The sequence below is a fragment of the Pelodiscus sinensis genome, chromosome 4, assembly GCF_049634645.1.
Source record: "Pelodiscus sinensis isolate JC-2024 chromosome 4, ASM4963464v1, whole genome shotgun sequence".
Taxonomy (NCBI): Eukaryota; Metazoa; Chordata; order Testudines; family Trionychidae; genus Pelodiscus; species Pelodiscus sinensis.
In genome coordinates, this window is record NC_134714.1 from 43,285,340 (window position 1) to 43,305,866 (window position 20,527).

The 20,527-nt window shown below is 46.0% G+C and overlaps 1 protein-coding gene across 4 annotated transcripts in view; it reads right to left on the minus strand.

Moving 5' to 3' along the window:
- Nucleotides 1-326: 326 nt before the first annotated feature.
- Nucleotides 327-20,527, minus strand: part of IFT43 (intraflagellar transport 43) — an 85,108-nt gene continuing 64,907 nt past the window's right edge. For all 4 annotated transcript variants that reach the window (XM_075926854.1, XM_075926852.1, XM_075926853.1 and 1 more), the window contains exons 6-9: nt 4,474-4,546; nt 2,704-2,779; nt 1,365-1,427; nt 327-565 (exon numbers count right to left, since the gene is read on the minus strand). In XM_075926854.1, coding sequence (XP_075782969.1) covers nt 446-565; nt 1,365-1,427; nt 2,704-2,779; nt 4,474-4,546 — 332 coding nt within the window. In that variant the 3' untranslated portion in view covers nt 327-445. The remainder of the gene's footprint in view (nt 566-1,364; nt 1,428-2,703; nt 2,780-4,473; nt 4,547-20,527) is intronic.

Genomic DNA, 20,527 nt, shown 5'->3' on the forward strand with positions numbered 1-20,527 from the left:
CACATGTGGCATCTGTTGTGCGAGAAAGATGGTAACCTCAATGTCCTGGGTAGATTTGACCTAAACTCCTTTGGAAGCCTCAATAGGAAGCCATGGTATCCTTCTCCTGTCCTACCCTGATGTGTGTGTAGTACAGGTGCTATACAGGTGCACCCAGAACAGGGTGCATTGCAGTAGCAAAGGACAAGATTCCAGCAATAATTTGTGAAACATCTTGAGAGGAAGAGCTAGAGAAATGGAAGTGACTGTTCATGTGTCATTTTTTAAATTTTAAGTTATTCAGTATGGCATTTTGAGAATATTAATGTTCAAAGACCACTTTCCTATTGTGCTCCCATCTCCTTTATTTTCATATCTGAAATATTTTCTCAAATACAAGAGTTGATAAAAAAATAACTAGCGCTATTTACAGCTGTTTGAGTCTGAGTGGTGAGCTGGCCAGAGCTCAGATGTTCTTGGAAAGACCCGAGTGCTCATCTCTCTCAGATTGTCCCAGGTCCCACTCAGTCATGAGTTCTGAAGACACTTCCGTGTAGAGATGGTCCCAGTCCCAGCAGACATCCTCCTATCAAGAGAAAAGAAAAAAAATACTGAATTGCTACAGGTGACACCTAAAGGCCCTGAATGCTGCTAAATGGCCAGGTGAACAGCTCAAGAGAGAGAGCTACCACTCTGAATGCAGAAGGAGCATTAGGGCCAGGTCCTAGATTCTATTAGGAGCACTAGAAATCCCAAGGCAGTTTCAATACCTGCCACAATTTATATATGTTAACAGGTCAGGTTATGTTTTTAAAATGCACCCCAAAAGGCAAGTTATAGACTGAACCAGGCAAGTGCAGGAAGAGGCTGTAAAATCTCCACCCATGCCCCTATGCAACTCTGCCAAATCACCTCAGTCCTAACTGCAGAAAACCTGCTATTCCATTCCTACTATTCCACTAAGCTTACCCAGTTCTGCTGGTGTTCCTCTCTCCTAACCTGTTGTTCCAGGCTTGGACACCCCATATACGTCTGCCTCCCCCCCCCCCCAGTGGAGCTGAGGGTGGCTCATAGAGGCAAAATGCAATAGAACATTGATTGCATCAGAAGCCCTGTGCCCAAGTGAGAGATAGTCCCTAATAATCCCTTTGTGTTAGCTCTTTCAGAAGGGAGGACCCAGCTGGAAATGGTGCCATAAGATCTGGTATCACATTCAGGGCCCTGGTAATCCCTGAAATCCAAAATCTCTTCTGACTTTATCCAACTGAAACAGGTTCTCTCCCTTGCCCCATTAATAAGGCCCTAGGCACCATGTACAGCCTGTCTGAGGAACTTGCAGGCCGGCAGAAACAGCTCTTCTAGTTTCCGCCTCATGACAGGCTCACCTCTCGTACTTCCTGTTCTGGGGCTAAAACTTTGGTAAGAAGCTTCAGATCAATCTCTCCATCCTGTGAACACACAGCAGATCAAAGACTTACTCCAACAGATCAGACACGGAAAAAAGGAACACTCCCCCCCACACACACACCTTAGTCAGGAACAGGATGTTCTTGGTAAGACAGTTGCATTCCTGCTTCCTCAGGGACAAATGGCTTCTTATGGGACAGGATTAGCAGGTGGCAACTAGATGTGGGCAGCTCAGAGGGATGGGGAAGGAGTACTGACACCAACCCCAGTGTTGCAACACTCACTGTGATGTCACACGTGCTGTTATTTCTGCCTGATTTGGGGGTGTATAAATTTTGTCTGAGAATTCTGAGTGGGTGAGAGCCCAGAAAAAACAAAACCTTCACCCATCCACCGCAGCCCAGGAGAGTTAAATTAAAGAGTCTGGGGAAGCCCCTACTGTAGACTGAGACAAGTGCTGCTGGGACATACTGAGGATGAACTGGTAACTGTGGAGGGGTGTATTGCCTGGCAGATGCATAAGGCAGTCAGGACCTGCATGCCTATGTATATCCATTTTGTGTCTGTGTCACACAAACACAGGGGGCGGGGAAGGGGAAAAATGGGGAGGACTAAAAAACCAGACCAAAATCATCATGATTTGGGGGATCTGTGTTATGATTTTTGAATGTTTAGGGTTGGCAATATGGCAGTCTCCAAGGGGATAGGAAATCACAGCTTGGCACCATTTGGGTTAACAGATGTGGAGACTTCCTTCCTGCTTGAAAAACGCTCTTTGGGCTATAGCAGCATGAAGAATTCCTGTACCCAGACTAGCAGCCCAGACACTGAGGGACGGGATGCATGTGCTTCCAGTAGCATGAGAAGGAGCAGCACTTTAGGTGACCCTGGCTGAGGAAGGAGCAGTACTGTATGTGTCCCAGGACTAGAGAAAAGAGCAGAGCACAGTGAAACATGGATAGGCAATGTGTTCTAGGAATGTACACAACATTGCTGGAACCATGCTGGGTGAGGTAATATGTTATTGGACTAATAGAAAACTCAAGGGAAAACTCAAGGATGCTGACTGTGTAAATAAATGGCAATTGGAGCAACATTTCCAAGTGGACACCAAAGAAAGGTGCAAGGGAGATATTTATATCTAGTGTCAGAGGCATAGTAGGACCCCTGCCAGAGCAAAGCGGAGCAGGTCTTTGAAACCTTAGGGAGGTTGTAGTAAGTATCAGTAGCTGTCTCGCTTTTCTTGGAGGATATGAGGAGATAAGAGATAGGTGCAAAGGGGGTTATGTTGACTACGAGATAGGTGCGCCCACTCACCAGGGTTTGGAAAGCAGCATACTTCATGAGATCATTATCCAGGTCCCGGAAGGTCAGCACTCTGTTCACCTGGATACTGCAAGAGGGAGGGGCAAGAAACACAACTAGCTAAGGCTACGTCTATACTACAGGCTTCACAAAAATTTACGCAAATGAAGCCCGGAGCAGAATATCACCATGTGTCATTTGCATAATTAATTAGCAGCCGTTTTTGTGCAAAAAACCCGTATTGTGCAAGAGCCGTTCTTCCTGAAAATATGAAAAAAGCCTCTTGCGCAAAAACAGCTATTAATTAATTTTTGCAAATGAAGCACAGTGATAGTTTACTCCGCGCTTCATTTGCATAAGCTTTTGCGGAAGAAGGCTGCAGTACAGACGTAGCCTGAGTGTGGGAGCACCTCATGCTCCACTAGAGAGCAGTGCACATGGATGGGAATCTGGGAGCATCCAGCTTGAGTACCCATGTCCCAAGAGAAAAGGAATACATGAGTAGAGAGGAATCTCAGAAAAGTCTCTCTACTGCCATTTCCATACCAAATAGAACAAAGATTTGGACATGGAGTATTATTATTTACTGTACCATGAATGTCAAGGAAGCCTCATACACACTTCTTCAAAGCAGTAGACGCTATATTCATAGGAAACCTAACAGCAAAAACTGCACTCGCTGTTTAGGAGAAAAGCTGTCTGATTGTTCCATCTGGCTCCTAGCCAGCCCTACCATGCAGCTTCCAGCATACTGAGGTCTCTAAGTTTTCATGGAGGCTTTGAAGTCATAGTAAGGCAATGCAGCTTTTTAAAAGGTTACTTGCAAAGGGGGGAGGGAGAGATGAAAGGGTGTTATGATTGCTTTTCCTTCTGTGTGATGTAACAATATAAAGGAAGACCTGCATCAATTTTATTTCTGATTGTCTTCTTACATGAGAAATATGTGTCTTTTACACCCTGAAAGACTCCATGGATGGTCAGAGAACTGATAGGATCATAACATGATAGAAAATGAGAAAGTAAAATCTGATGGAAAAACAAAGTGATTTTTAATGAAAGCGGTCTTCATTTGTTTTTGATAACACCTATTTAATTTCAATGTCCAATAAACATCTGGGAGGAAAGACATCTTATTCAAGATTCAGACACCATATCTCTACAATTAAGGGCCATAAAAGCTCCCAATACATATGATTCAATAAATCACTCAACAGCACAGAAAAGAGCAGATTTGATATTCCCTGATATAGCTAAGATAAAATGAAAACAAACGTTATTTTTTTCCATTTGCTGGTCACCTTTGAGATAAATCCAGAATTAGTTTGACTAGTACTTTTAACCAATAGGATTTGCACCACAAATTAACTAGGCACTTGAATGAGGCAGATATCATATAAAGGAAAACAATTTACAATCAACCAGTGAATGGTTAATACATCTACACAAGAAAGCAGTGTTAAAGGTTGCATAGGCAACCTTCAATTGGTCATTTCCTAACTTTGGTTCCACTTTGCAATCTCAATCTTGTTCTTTTGATGTATTTTTGTATGTATATAGAATATGCTATAATCACTTTTGCTACATATTTGGAAACACTACACTGGACCCTTACCTATCATGCAGACTCACTATCATAACACATGGCATCAAATCCTACTGAATAGGACAGCCACTAATCTTTCTAGAACATAAGGTAATGCAAGATTTAATTTCAGCAGTCCCTGCTGAGCCCCAGCTGTAGGCCGTGACTCTAGACTTGTGATCATGTGGCTATGCTGTTACCTGGGTGGAGCTGCCACTTGCATGGCAAGATCTTCTTCCTGTACTTCCTCCAAGTCTGGGATCACTGGAATATCTGCAACAGGAAAAGGCCACAGCAGCATGAAGAAGACAGAATATTGAGCACTCCCTCAGAATCTAGACAGAAGACAGAATATGGAGTCCCACTCTCCAATGGTACACAGTGAGAGAACACACTCACAGCCCTCAACAGAAAAACAATGGCAGGTTGATTTGCAATGATTAAAAAAGCATATTGTTGAATAATAAAATAAGCTAATAAAGTTCTGAAACTTGGAGGCAAAATAAAGTCAAGAGAAGCAAATTTGTGCTGCATTAGGACTCACTAGACAGTCATGGATTCTCCATTTGGAATAACCTTGAACCTTATGGGGTTGCCATCATCCCATAAGCAGAGAAGAATTCCCTTCATATAAGAATCACTATTCGTCCAGCCCAGGCTCACATTTTATTAGAGATTAAAAATATCAAATTTCCCTCAGAAAAACTGTCATTTAAATGAAAGGGGAATATGTTTAACAAAGCTTACAATGACAGAAATAAAGAAGTTTCATAACAGATGCCTCCTCCCAAAAGGCATGATTCTCTGGATGTATCTCAAGCTGCAGCTGGAAATCTCTTTCTGATCCCTGGAGCTTGATTTCTCTGTCATCTGTCCTTTTCTCTTTCAGAAGCAATTAGCCTTTCATCTGTTTCCATTTTCAGGCTCTTCCCTAGGTTTTTCTGTTCTTCTCTTGAGCATTTCCAGTACCCTCTCTTCCCAGACCCTATCTCCCACTGAAGTCTGAGCTAAGGGTGTTTGCACAGGTTGATCAGAATGTTGGGTGCAGCCTCTCTATTTCACCAGATGGGGCTCCCCCACCCAGCAAGAGCAAGGACATAACAGCAGGTGAGATTTTGTTTGGTTATAACCCAGGATGCCAGTGAATATGCTACATCCTACTGCAATCCCAGCCATTAGATGTACCTGCCCCCCATCAGGGTAGGGAGATGAGCTTGGCCTAAAATAATTTGAATAGTGAACAAAGCACATAAATCTATCCAGAGTTGCCAGAGGCATAGTCCACAATAGTTGGTTATGGTAAAGGCTCAGTATGTCCCGCCCCATCTCATAACCTCCCTGCTCCCAGGATCCCACAAGAGAGAGCATGAACTCTCAAGTTCACTGCTCCAGCACTGACCACATCCAAGCTGCATTACTGAAGGAGAAGTGGGAAGAGGAGAGGAGATCAGGTTGAAGAACATGAAAAATTTCCTGTTGCAGATATTCCCATGATGCCTTCACCTCAAGATGCACAGTGTGTACCTAGTTTTATATAAACTCAGGGAGGAAATAATCCCAAAATGACCTGGCAAACACAGTGAGTTGGAACCTAATTATGATTTTGAATGAATCTGCTGTGTAGCAGGCCTAGGCTACAGGTCTGCCTCCAACCCATTCCTGGACTAGGGTCACAGCTACTCCAGCTGGGAAGGAAAGGAGAGGAGAAAGGAAAGAGAAGGAGAAAAAGGTGCTGAAAAGCTTGGGTGCAAACAAATGCCCCTTAGAGAAGGTGAGGCACCTTTCTTTGAGACAGATTCCTGGGGTTAACAAGAATAAACAGGTGGGGAAAGTGGATGTTGGAGCAAAATATGACAGTATGATTTAGTACACTGTCCCTTTAAAGACCTAAGGTTTGCTTTGTCCAGAAGGCTGCTCCAGAGGCCCCTGTTCCTTAGGTGGCAGGCAAGTCACATGGCTTAGATCTCTGAAGATTCTTCACCTACCTGGCATCTGAACAAGGCAGGCATCCCAGGGGCTGGAGCAAGCAGGCTGTTCCTGGCTCCATCCGTAGCACAGCTACTGTGGAACACAGCAGTTGGCTGTTTCTAGCTCAACCCTGTTTGCAGCCCAGGCTGAGATGAATATTCAGGAGCTGGAGAGACCGCTCCTCCCCCCCCACTCCATGAAAATTTGGGGCTCGAGACAGAGCCTTCCTAAGAAGCTTCCTCCTCCTGTCAGGGCTGTGCAGCTTCCCACAGCTCCAAATGGCACAGCTCCTGCCTCACGTCCACTCCACATCTCCACAAGCTGCCCCAGTTCCCCTTCCACCTCTTCCCGGCGGAGGAGGCAGTGATGGCCCATCTGCAACAGAGCACGGGTCAGCCCAGGCCTTGGCAAAGTGGCTGTTTGGAGCTAGCCACACAGTGGGATTTTTCTCTAATTGGCTGCCTGCTGAAAGGCCCGAGCTGGATAGAGGCTGCAGAGAGAGGCAGGCAAAGGCGAGAGACAGTGACAGCTTGGACGACCTCAGCATAGACATGCCATCCAGTTCCCCAACTGCCCAACAAACAGGTGCCTATGGCTACAGCAAACTCCATAAAGACTTTTGCAGGGAAATTGAAGCAACTAGGCCTGCTCCATCCCTGAGACAGAGGATGGCAAATGCTGGCAATGCCACAGTGCGGAGTCACTGCACTGTGTGACAAAGGCCTGTCACTGTTCTGCTCGCTCGTGAGCCCTGACTGCCCTCACAGCGGAAGCTGCCATCAAACTGATTCTTCCCAGCAGGGGAATCCAGCTGCTGACAAAATCCAATGAAGGGACAAAAGAGATTCAGCTGATGGAATGACTGACTTAGAAGAACTGAATATGTAGGGCTTAGCTCAGTAATAGCTATGGGGGGGCACAGTCATTGTGTATAAGGGGCAAAGAATAAAGAGAAGCAAAATTGTGTAGACTGGTCTGAGGGGATCCACTTACAAGTAAGGAGATGAAGCTGAGCAAAGACAGAAGCTATGCTGAGTCACTAAAGGGACTAATAGGACATCTCTAAGGGTACGTCTAGACTACATGCCTCTGGCGACAGAGGCATGTAGATTAGACTACCCGGCATAGGAAAATGAAGCGGCGATTTAAATAATCGCCACTTCATTTAAATTTACATGGCTGCCGTGCCTAGCCGATCAGCTGTTTGTCGGCTCAGCCCGGTAGTCTGGACGCTCTGCAGTCGACATCAAAGGCATTTGTCGACCTCCCAGGTATGCCTCATCCCAGGAGGCATACCTGGGAGGTCGACAAATGCCTTTGATGTCGACCACGGAACGTCCAGACTACCGCGCTCAGCTGACAAAAAGCTGATCGGCTCAGCACGGCAGCCATGTAAATTTAAATGAAGCGGCGATTATTTAAATCGCCGCTTCATTTTCCTATGCTGGGTAGTCTAATCTACATGCCTCTGTCGCCAGAGGCATGTAGTCTAGACGTACCCTAAGCGTATGTCCACAGCAGTGTTATTTCAGAATAACTGATCTTATTCCAAAATAACATAGTGTGCATCTACACTACAAGTCTTTATTTCAAAATAATGTCGAGCTGCAGGACTTCTTACTCTGACTCCTGTAATCCTCATTTCACAAGGGCTATGTCTACACTGGCCCCTTTTTCGAAAGGGGCATGCTAATTTTAAACTTCGGAATAGGGAAATCCACGGGGGATTTAAATATCCCCCGTGGGATTTAAATAAAGATGTCCGCCGCTTTTTTCTGGCTTGGGGAAAAGCCGGAAAAAAGCGTCTAGACTGGCCCGATCCGCCGGAATAAAGCCCTATTCCGGAGGATCTCTTATTCCTACTTCAAAGTAGGCATACTTTGGTACGTAGACAGCACCAAAAGCCAAGTTAAGCTATTTTGACTTCGGCTACGCAATTGACGTAGCTGAAGTTGCATAGTGTAATTCAACTTTAGCCCTGCTGTGTAGACTTATCCTAACTGTCCATTGGAAGAGGCAGGATTGCCATGGCTGGAGTCATTTAAAACCAGGACTGGGCAAGGGCCTGGAGAACAACGGTAGGGATTAGGAAACATTCTTGCATGGGCAGAAGCAAGGGAATCACCAGACTAGATGGGACCTACTGGGTTTTTTGGGTCTCTAATTTCTCAGACTGTCTGAAGGGCTCATCAACAGTTCAGTGGCTAAGTTGAGCTGGGGGCTTTCAAAGATGTTTGAAAATTAGTCTATTCGGGTATGTCTACACTACAGCACTAATTTGAACTAACAATTAGAATTAGCTAATTCAAACTAAGCTAATTCGAACTAGTGCATCTAGAACTAAAAACTAGCTCGAATTAGCGTTTTGCTAATTCAAACTAGTATGTCCACATTGAGTGGACCCTGAACCGAGGTTAAGGATGGCTGGCAGCAGTGCCGGCAGGGCATCAGATTAGGACTTAGAGCGTGGAGCTGCTGTCTCAGGCTAGCCGAGGGCTGTGTTTAAAGGGACCCGACCCCCACCCCGGACAGACAGTTCTCAGGGGTTCCCCACTCGCTTGTCTAACTCAATGAGGGACAGCAAAGCAGTCCTGGCTTGGAGTGCCCTGAATGCCCACACTCGGCACATCACAGCACTCGGCCATCAGCCCGGCTGCACTTGCCGCAGGCTGCCATCCGGGGGAGGTCAATTGGGGGGCTGCAGGAGAGCTTCCACCCCAAAGAACCTGCAGAGCCACCCCAGTCCTCCCCATCGGGGGCTCGTATCCCATTCCTCCCTCACCTCCTTCCACTTACCCCTCCCTAGCTCCCCTTCCTGATGTACAAAATAAAGGACACGTGCGTTCAAAAATAGAAACTCTCTTTATTTAACAAAACTTGGGGAGACTGGGAAAAGGAGGTGGGAGAGGGGAAGAGAGAGGGTGGGAGAGGGGAGGGCAACTAAAATGATCAGGGGTTTGAAACAGGTCCCATATGAAGAGAGGCTAAAGAGACTGGGACTTCTCAGTTTAGAAAAGAGGAGACTGAGGGGGGATATGATAGAGATCTATAAAAGCATGAGTGGTATGGAGAGGGTACATAAAGAAAAGTTCTTCATTAGTTCCCATAATAGAAGGACTAGAGGACACCAAAGGAAAGGAATGGGTAGCAGACTTCAAACTAATAACAGAAAGTTCTTCTTCACAAAGCAAATAGTCAACCTGTGGAACTCCTTGCTGCAGGAGGTTGTGAAGGTTAGAACTAGAACAGAGTTTAAAGAGAAGTTAGATAAAGTCATGGAGGCTGGGTCCATGGAGTGATATTAGCCAGGAGATAGAAATGGTGTCCCTGGCCTCTGTTTTGGAAGGCTGAAGATGGATGGCACGAGACAAATGGCTTGGTCATTGTCTTCGGTCCATCCCCTCCAGCGTAGCTGGTGTTGGCCGCTGACGGCAGACAGGCTACTGGGCTAGATGGACCTTTGGTCTGACCCAGTACGGCCGTTCTAAGCTCAGGGCTCAGGGTCGGGGGTCTCACTGGACCACCTTGATTTTCATGCAAACCTGCTCCTGGGTGTCTAGGCTGGCAGCTATCCTGCCCTAGACAGCCACTTTCCTGTGCCTAGTGCGGAGGTCATGGATGAGGTCCACAATCTCTGCACTAGACCAGGCAGGCGCCCGCCTCTTGCGACCCCAGGCAGGCTCCTGGGAGCCGCCAGCCTGGTCCCGGGAAGAGGCGGAGGGCTGGGTGGCAGTGGGTGGCTGGTTCATGCCGTGCCAGGTGCAGGGTCTGCTGGCTGGGTGCGGGCAGGCTTGCACCTGGCACGGGCACCATAGCCAGACCGTGCCCCTTCAAGGGCCCCAGGGCCGGGAGGGGGGTAGAAGAGTTTCCCTGGTGGTGCCCAGAGTGGCCACCAGGGAAAGCTGGGGAAGGCTAGCCTCCCACTAGTTCGAATTAAGTGGCTACACAGCCCTTAATTCGAACTACTGAATTCAAACTAGGCATTAGTCCTCGTAGAATGAGGTTTACCTATTTCGAATTAAGTGCTCCACTAGTTCGAATTAAGTTCGAACTAGTGGTTTGTATGCGTAGCGCCTATCAAAGTTAATTCGAACTAATGTCTGTTAGTTTGAATTAACTTTGTAGTGTAGACATACCCTTCTTTGCTAGAGACATTTGCACAGATATAGACATCTCTACATGTGGGGATTGGAACTGGATGTTACACTAATGACAGATGTTCTTCTGCTAATAGAAATTAAAATAAAACTCATCCCTTTTTTACTCCAATGGATTTGATGGTGTTTGGACCACTGCAGGATCCTTCCCTATATCATCAAACCAATAGTCTAGCTTCCCCATTCCTTACTTCCCCATTCCTTCTCCAGTTGGATCTTGTTTCCTTAGATTCCTTTGGGCTTTGCTGTTCCCCTTTTCTTGCAGATGGGCCACAAATGTCAGATCAGTGATGCATCATTTACTTTGCAGGATCCCAAAGACTTTTTACAAATCGGATATCCTGCCACTGGACTCAGTGGCACAGGGCCCAATCCAGCTCCCATTGAATTCCAGGGAAAGACTCCCACAGGCTGCAACTGGACTGGAATGAGCCCTTATTGAACACTGCAGCCACACAGTAGTCTCAAAAAAGGAACGAAGAAAATCTGGGGAATTTACCTCACAGAAACTCTCTCTACAAGAAATTCAAAGCTCCAACTCCACACATGTACTTTGAGAGAAATCATAGACAGTAAAATTTAGATATAAATGGAAATGTGCTATCAGTTTCTTATCAGCCCATGCTGCAGAAGCCAGTTTAGAATTGTTCTTTATTGTATGCCATGTAAGGGTATATCCAGTCTACTCTGAAATGTTCCAATACTAAGGGGCATCTCCAGCTCCCCAGACTTACAGATCTTAGTGGCAGGAAGATTTAAATGCTATTCAGCATATAATTTCTTTTTTGAATTTCAACTCACTACTTAAAATCTCCTCCTCTCCTGCCCCATCCATGTTGTTTCACTCTAAATAACTTTGCTCTCTTCTCTTGGTTTATACTCTTTGCATATTTGTAAATCATCAGTGTTCCCTTTGCCATCAGTTAGCCTTGCATTTTTCCTTTTCATTCAAGCCATCCACCTCCTGATCATTTTTGTTGCTCTTCTCGGAGTTTATTCCAGTTTTTCCAATATCTTTCCGGTTACACTCTGTTGAGACGTTATTGCAATATTCCAAGTATCTGTCACAGCACAGCCATGTTAACTACTGGATACAAACACATGCTAACTTTAAGCATATGCATCGACTTTAATGAAAGTACTCAAATGCTAAATTAAGAATGTTAGAAAATCTTTGCAGGATTCCCTGTTCTACAGTGTAGTACCCTTGCACACGCAGCCAGAAACTTATTTCAGCAGCTTCAAGTCTCCCAGGTAGGTTGGTGCCCATATCGTTCCCAGTCTCTTTCAGCTATCCCAAGTCTCTGATTCCTACCTTCCATAGAGTGTCTATATTTCTGAACAATTTCCTCCAGATCAATTAATTTTGATTTTTCCACATGGAATCTTGCGGTAATATTTTCTGTCCACATTTCTCTGAATTCAGGGCCTTTGAATATGCATCTCATATGTGGCTTTGTAACATCCATACATGTTAAACAGCTGCTGGGAACTGCATTCCAGAGTATGCATTTGGGAATTGGGAACATCTTATCAAACACACAAACATCATCATTGTGATGGTGCTGTTGAAGGGCCTGCACATTGTAAAGCGAGGCACAGAATAAAAGCACCACAATCTGGGAACAAATAGATTCAGAATGTGTAGCTGTATTTTAGAAGGAAGGGTAATTTCCCAGTCATCTCCAACTAACATCTGCTGATTTCAATAAAATATTGCAGACAAGTCATTGCAGCTGGGTGGAGACACCACTAGCCATGTTACAAGCCAGATGGAATTGCTCCAGCAGTGGCTTTCCCTCCCCTTTGCAAACCCTTCTCTCCAGGGCCCAGAACTCACAGCATAAAAATAACAATGTAAAATAAAATATCAATTACCAACAACAAAAACAAAGAATAACAATAAAATCAGGCCTAAGCCATCTCTTAGCAGTTGGTATCCAAGAAGCTCTTGGGCCCCTTTACTATAACTCATGCAGATCTTCGCTCAACTGCAGCCTCTGCCAGAGTTCCGCTGGTATCTATTTTGTGATATCATGAATAATGTTCTCACTGTACCCTGCTTTTAAAAGGAACACTCATTCCTCCTCACTTAAAACAAATCCAGTTTTCCTCCTGGCAGGGGCGGATGAGAGTTTTGTGGGGCCCAGGACAGCACAATTTTGCAGGGCCCCCCTTTGGAGACAAAATAGAAAAAAGGTGTCAAATGCGCAAATTGAAGACTATTTTACATATTAAATGTGAATTGGGTAAATTTGATAGAAACTTAATTTAGTTGGATAATTTTTATTTTAATTATATTGTAATTCATTCTTAAACACAATTCTGCATTAATAATTAAACATTTTAATTTGTATTTAAGTCTACTATAGCTATCTAGCTCTTTTGGCAGCACATTCTTCAATTATGTCAGTAAAGTCCATTTCTTTACACAGGTCGTTTTCAATCGATATAATCGAAAGACGTACAAAACGCTCCTGGCTCACAGTAGATTCTCTTTGGCTGCCCATGGCTGGTATCTGCCAGGCAGCGTTGGGTGTTCCGCAGCCAGGCAGCATTGGGACTTGCGGGGGCCAGGTGGAGTGTGGGTGTTGAGACTTGAGGGGCAGGCAGCATGTGGCTGTTGGGACTTGGGGAGCCAGGCAGCATGTGGCTGTTGGGACTTGGGGAGCCAGGCAGCATTAGGTGTTGGGATTTGGGGGGGATAGGCAGTGTGTGGGTGCTGGGATTTGGGGGGCAGGCAGCATGTGGGTGTTGAGACTTGGGGGAGCAGGCAGCGTGTGGTTACTTAGAATGGGGGGCAGGCAGGGTGTGGCTACGTGGAGGATGGCACATGATGGGCCATAGGGAGGACCAGCGGGCAGGGGTGTCTGACTCATCAGACAGGCCAAAATAACCATTTCAGCCTCTTGAACAGCTCCTGGCTGGGCGGGGGCAGCTGGCAACTCCCCCTGCTCCCAGAGACGTGTGTGTGTGTGTGGGGGGGCACTGTCTGTGGAGCTGGATCGCACTGCATCCACGAGTGGGGGGAGGTGGGGACTGGCGGGAGGAGATGGGGTCTCCCTGGTGGGCGGGTTGCTCTACCCCCAGGCATGGCGGGAAAGGGGTCTGGGCTCCCCCCAGGGGAGAAACCGTGCCACCCCCAGCCTCTCTCTGGGCGGGGCAGGAGGGTGGAGCAGCGGGATATCCGGGCGCCATGGCCAGGCGTCGCCCTTCACCTCCCTGGCAAGGAGCCGCCGCCGCGCACGCCACTGGCTAACGGAGCCGCTTGTGGACTCACAGCAAAAGGCAGCAGCGGAGGCGGCTCCAGCAGCAGATACACGGCAGGGCGAGCGGGGCTGGCAAGGGGCCTATTGAAGCGCAGGGCCCGGGGCAGCCACCCCGCTCGCCCTGCCCTATATCCGCCGCTGCCTTCTGGCAAAATCAGTGAAGACAAAAGAAGAGGTGTATGTTGGAAATGTTTTACAGATAGAAAATAGAAGAAATGTGTTTTTATATGTTAGAGAAAACAAAGGTTCCTCATGCTCCCAGTCACAGTGATCTTAAGGAAACCAAGATGGGACTTCTCTTTTGCACCCCAGTTTGGCTAAAGGGGACTAGTTAGTAATATAAAGCACTTTCCCTTGGCATTTTCTTCCTTAGATCAAGCCAGCCCTGACCCAAGCAGAGATGGAAAATAAATATTTGAACTCTTTTCTGGTCATCAAAGAACTGTTTCCTACAGTCTATTCTCCATGCCTACATCAAGTCTGATTTTAAGTTACCCAAGGAGTTGGGCACTATCTTTTGGAGGAAATTTAAACTAAGTTCATCAACCCCACAATTGCTGTGGCACAGCCCCAAGTGAAAGTTCAGGGTTAAGTTATAATTTCAGTGACCAAATGTAGAGCTCTTGTTAGTGACTAAGTCAATGTTTTATCTCTATAACAAAAGCATCAGAGATCTGCATTTAGTCAGGGCTGCAGTGGGATACGCACTGGCCACACACACACAAAGAGTAAGAAAAAACCCAGGCATCGAAGTTATGGGGAGGAAAGGTGGTGTAAGGATGTGTTATGAGTTTGGATGAGAAGGACATATACTTGATCAGAACTGATACCTGAATTATTAGCTGAAGAAAGTGGGTTTTTTTAAAATATAAACAAACAAGAGACATTAGTGAGGTCAGTAGTCCAGGCTGGGAACTTGTGACCATCTCCCCTTCTGCCTCTTACACAAGTAACTGATCTGCAGAGAAGATGGACAGAGAGGTGGAAGCAGGAAACGTATCTGGCAGAAGGGGTAAGAATATGATTTAACTTACAGCCTCCATACTCCTGGCAGTTGCTTTTCCTGTTGCACCTCTCTCCTCGACATGCAAGACGCACCTGTTAGTTATTTGTATTACAGTAGCACCCAGAGACCCCAAATGAAACTAAGGCCCTGTTGTGTTAGGTGTGTAAGGCAGTTCCTGCTCCAAAGAGCTTATAAGCTCAATTGACAAGACAGACAAAGAGTGGATGGGGGAAGAACAAACTCCAAGAGGCGAAATGGCTAGCCCAAGGCCAGGCAGCAGGTCAGTGGCAGAGCAGGGACTGGAAGTCCTGTGTCCTGGGTACAAGTCCAGTGCCAACACTGATTCAGTTTAAATACATCTTTTATAGCCACTAACATTCCCTTTTTAATTAGGTCCCCTAGAGTTTCCCAGCTATTCCCTCTGCAATCAGACTCCAAGTGCTGAGAATCACACTAAAAATCTCCTTATTCATGTGTAAGGAAGATTTTCTACTCCTAGTCACATGACATTTTCAATGGCCACTTCAGAATGGAAGCTCTGCACAGCAGCTATGCAGTCGCCTTCAATGACCACAAAATGCCGTGCACACCTTTGCTTCTTTGGAGATTACAGAGTGCAGGCTACCCAGAAGGTGGCAGCTTTAGGGGCAAGCTGACCCCTTCATATCAGGTTTATTCTCAGCACAGCAAAATTACAGGCTCCTAACTTAAAGAGTGACAGAAACTAACTGAATTTTACATTTTATGAGCATGCAACTTAAACCAGGGATAATTATAATTTCTCTGCTGCTGCAAAACTTTATTTTACTGAATGCTTTTACCTTCTGCATCACGTTTAGGGAATTTTAAACAGGCAAATGGAAGAAGGTCTGATTGAAGATGAAGTTAAGTGAAAGAAATTGGTCTCATTTAGCACATGACAGGATTCATCTGTGTTCCCAAGTCCACCGAGGTAGCATCATGGGCGTTTCATATTCATGAGCTGCTGCGACACTGTGTCCCCTCATTTACAAAGCGCCGTGTTCAGCAAATTCCGTCCCTGTGGACACTCTGTGCATTTCATGGTCTTGTCAGAGAGACATCAAACACTCCATTAACCAAATACCAGAAAATGGCTTTAATTAGCGCATCTCATTCCGATAAATATTTTCCCCCCTCTAAATGGAAAATATGGAGAATAAGAAAAGTGGAAAGCAACAGGCTTAACAAAACCCACTAGGAACAAGGAGCAGAGACAGCGTCTACTGAACACACAAACAAGCTCAGAGCCTCTTGCAAGGTTTCTTGTGAGAGCAGCAAGCAAGCAGAGAGGGTAAAAAATAGCTCTCTGGACCCCTACCCTTTCCACTTGACTGGGATGCAATTTCCAGGATTGTACCTGACCTGCAGTCAATACGATGGCTGATCAGGAGCCAGGTCTGTCACCAGTAGGGAGGATGAAAGAAGAGGGCTGTAGAGAATCAGATAGCTACCATGGCCCATTGGGTTGTGGGCCTGGAAAGCACAGAGAAAAAACTAAGAGTCCATCTCCTTTAGAGCCATGATATGAGTCTACAATAGTGACACCCCCAGAGCTAGCTGCTATGAAAAGTCACAATAACAAAGGAACCTTCTAACTCCAGGGTATAAGGTCTTGGTGGCCTCCTAACACTGCAAAGCCAAATAGTAGCTTTACAGAGACGATCATATAAGAGGAGAACAAGAGCAAATGGTATTGTTGTTTTCTCATCTTTTCAGGCTAGGAAGTGATTATCAACTAGACAAAGGACTGGATAAGAGATGGAGAGGCTTCTCAGGCTCTCGAGCTAAGAAATCTGTGGAAAACAGTTCAGGTTTGTTGTAACCAGGTAGTGCTGTTTGGTTTCCCAGGATGCTCACCACGGTTGCATCTGGAGTCACACCGATAGGCCCAGGCCCGGCTATAATCCAGTGCAATTCCCACCGGCTACGTCTACACTGGCCCCTTTTCCGGAAGGGGCATGTAAATTTCACGAGTCGTCGTAGGGAAATCCGCAGGGGATTTAAATATCCCCCGCGGCATTTAAATAAAAATGTCCGCCGCTTTTTTCCGGCTTTTAAAAAAGCCGGAAAAGAGCGTCTAGACTGGCCCCGATCCTCCGGAAAAAGCGCCCTTTTCCGGAGGCTCTTATTCAAAGTAGGAATAAGAGCCTCCGGAAAAGGGCGCTTTTTCCGGAGGATCGGGGCCAGTCTAGACGCTCTTTTCCGGCTTTTTTAAAAGCCGGAAAAAAGCGGCGGACATTTTTATTTAAATGCCGCGGGGGATATTTAAATATCCCCCGCGGATTTCCCTACGACGACTCGTGAAATTTACATGCCCCTTCCGGAAAAGGGGCCAGTGTAGACGTAGCCACCTTGTCTAGGGTTGCCACTGACATATGGTATCTTCCCAGTTTGGAATAATCATTGCATGCATCTTCATTGGAATGCTTGAGGGAGAGGATAGAAGCACAATGATACTGTGGTATAGGGGGCAAAAAGGCAGAGTCCAACAAGTTAGTGGGCTTAATACAGGAGGAGCTGGGTGACATTCTATGGTTTGTGTTATACAGGAGACCAAAGTAGATCATCTAATGATTCCTTCTCATCTTAAAAATCTATGCACCTATGATCCTTGGATAACTAGACTAGTCACTGGCAATAGAAGCAACAGGAATTTGGAGACCAGAATTGAGACTGTGCTAATGGAGATCAACATACAGCTGGCATTAGCAGGAAACTGCTATGAGGGGGCCCAAACAGCCAAAGATCTCTCTGTGGAAGAAGCTTTTAGCCATGATAGTAATATTGCTACCAACCTTAAGACACCCCCCCCCCCCCCCCGCCCCATCTGAATTCTGCCTGCCTCGGTTCCTGGAGATTTCCACTTTTCTCCTTTCAAAGGTTTCTCCACATCCCCCCCTCATTATTTTTCCCTGCCAAAAGGTAATAAGGCAATGGCAGGGTCACAGCCTAGAAAGCCATGAGGCACAGCAGGGAGTTCAGAAATACAAAACCCTCCTCAATAATGCTGGAGATGAGTGATTTTGCTTTAGAGCATTAATGTGACAGGGAAAGAGGCTTCTCAGAGCAATCCCGTGGAAGTATGTTTGGGAGCAGGGGTATCTGATTTTATTTCATCCTCTTCATGTTACACTGGAAAAACAAGACAAACTACATTTCTTTTATGCTAAATCCTTAGGTTTTTTTTATTTTTTCTTATATATATTTATTAAAAAAATGCCTCTTTGATCGGCAGCACCTGTGACATTTCCACATCCAGAAACTCCTCAGAAGCCTCCCTCCCTCCACACAAGGCCACCACTGCTGACAGCCAGCTGGGTTTGATCACAGCCATTCCGAATCGGATTTTCATGAGACAGATGAGGAGTCTTACTGCTGCTTTCTCATATCAGATGAGAAACTAAGGGGGGAGTGGGGATGGGTCCTGAGGGAACGATGCTACAATCAAGGGCTACGTGGTTCTCTCTCTGTCCCTCCACTGCTGCAATGTTCAAAGGAGTTTGCCTCAAGCAGTTTTAAATGATGGTGTCTCAATTCTGTAATCATCTTTCAAGAGCTTTTTCTTAAAGGGTCTTTTAGGTAAACCTAGTCCATCAACTACACTTATGGGCTCAGCAATCATAAGCCTAATATGACTGTGTATCTAAGTTACTACAGAATTTAGAGATGGAAGAGACTTACCAGAACCAAACAAGTTCATAGTTCATCCCTAAACAGGCCAGGATTATTCCCTAACAGCTGCATTATTTGCTGCCTTGTCCAGTTTTAAATTACTCAGAACAGGGCTTCTACCATATACTTAGGTTACACACACACAACTTTCCACTTCTGCTAAAAAGATGGAGACTTCTCTAGACCAAGTTAATTCCAGGTTGTAATGTCAGCTGCCAAAATGAGGTTAAGTTGGCCCATACCAATCTCAGGCCTGAAGCCAGCATGAGCCTTGCCCATCACTGGCCTCACAAAGAAATCTCCCAATTCCTGGAGGACTTTCATTCACATCACAAAACTGCCACACAGAGTTTGGCCTGATGCAGAGCCCCTCTTAAACAGAAGTCCAGGGCTGGAATAGCAGAGGGTAGCTGGTTAGAACTCAGGTGTGCTTGCACAGCTGTATGCCTGACCTCCAAGTACCATCCCACTGGAATGTGCATGGCCACATGAAGTCACAGTGGGACAGACCAACACACAACCATAATCATCATCCTCTGCTCCAGGTCATCACTCCCCATTCAGCCCATTCACTCAGCTCCTCATGTCAAGCACAATTCTGCTCCCTTTCTCGATTTCACCGATGGTCAATTCCCTGCCCCCCTCGCTCTCCACCTCTAGATGCTCCCTCTCCCTGGCTTCTCTTTCTACATCTTTGAGCAAGGAGGAAACTAAGTCACTCTCAGCACTATGCTCCACCATTGCAACCTTCTGAACATCACATGGGAATCTGCCATCTCCTTGACTTTCCCACACAGACTTTAACTAGCCAAGAAGGCAACTAGGATATTTTATTATTAATGATTGCTAGGCAGAGGTGACCTGGTTTGCACTGTGGTCTAAGTTCTGCTTAAAGCCACTATAGACCAGGCATTATATTCAGGATCCCTTTTATTCAGAAGGTGATCATGAGAAGAGGTCCGTAATGTATTGCAGTGAAGTATTGGTTCTAGGTAGCTACCACATGACAGACACCCAGCTCTCCAGAGGGAGAAAGACTCAGTAACTCTGGCACTTCCTTCTTTTAATCTTTTAATGTTCTCCCCTTCTGTTTTAAGGAAGAGGAGCTGCCCCCACAAACCAGTGGGTAAGAAGCCCTTGCAAAGGCTTGACACTTTATGCAGAAGCCTCATAGTTAGCATCACTTCCTAGGGGAAGCTTCCTGGGAGGAGGGAAATGGGTTTCACTTTGATGGCACTGATTTAGTCACTGCTGCCTGGTGTCTGCTTCCTGGCATCTTCTGTCCCTGCAGGTAAGTATGGCTTGAATGTGCAGCACAGTTAGCCCTTCATCTCACTCAACTCCCTTGTTCACACACACTACCTGCTCAAAAAAATTACATACAGTGCCACCTTTTCCCACATTCAAAACCACACATATTGTCCCCTTCCTATAGCACTGGCCCTGCTCCAGAAGCTGCGCTTCCTCCTGGGGAGCAGAGCTACCAGAGCTGAGCATTTCTGAAATGGGGGAGCAGCATATATGGAAGGCCATGGCCAGGGGATAGAGATGGCAGTCTCAGCCCATGTGCCATAGCTGCATCACACCTGAGGAGCTGCAGAACAGGAAGGAATTCCAAGGGGTGAAGAGGGATTGAGGGGACTCTCAGCTGAAGAGCTAAAGAGGTTTACTGGTTAAGGTAGGTGCCATCTCTGAAAGGAAAGACAGAGGCTTTCAGTATTCAAAAGCTGCCCAGTCCAGGAGATGGTCACTTCATTGCTGCATTGGTCAGACATATGCAGCATTGGCTATGAAGAGCAGATTGAACAAGTGAAATACCAGGCAGAATAAAAACAGGGCCATGCCCATCCCACAGAGAAAATGACACAGGGGCAGGTGCCCCCTTCATTGTGAATTTATTTATAACAACCCATTTCCTCCCTTATGTACCCTTAGCACCAAGCAGCCAACATTTGCAAGACAGTGTTCTGCAGATAGCTCTTTTCTAATTCCACTGACAGCCTCACATCTCTCATCTCATCCAGCATCACTGCTGCGCTGAGCTCAGCCACTTCTGCCCATTTTCCCTGTTGACATGGACAGAAAATTGAGCAATTACCCTTAAACTCCTCTCTCTCAGATCACCCAGATTGCTACACATAAAGAATTAAGCCCCCAATTG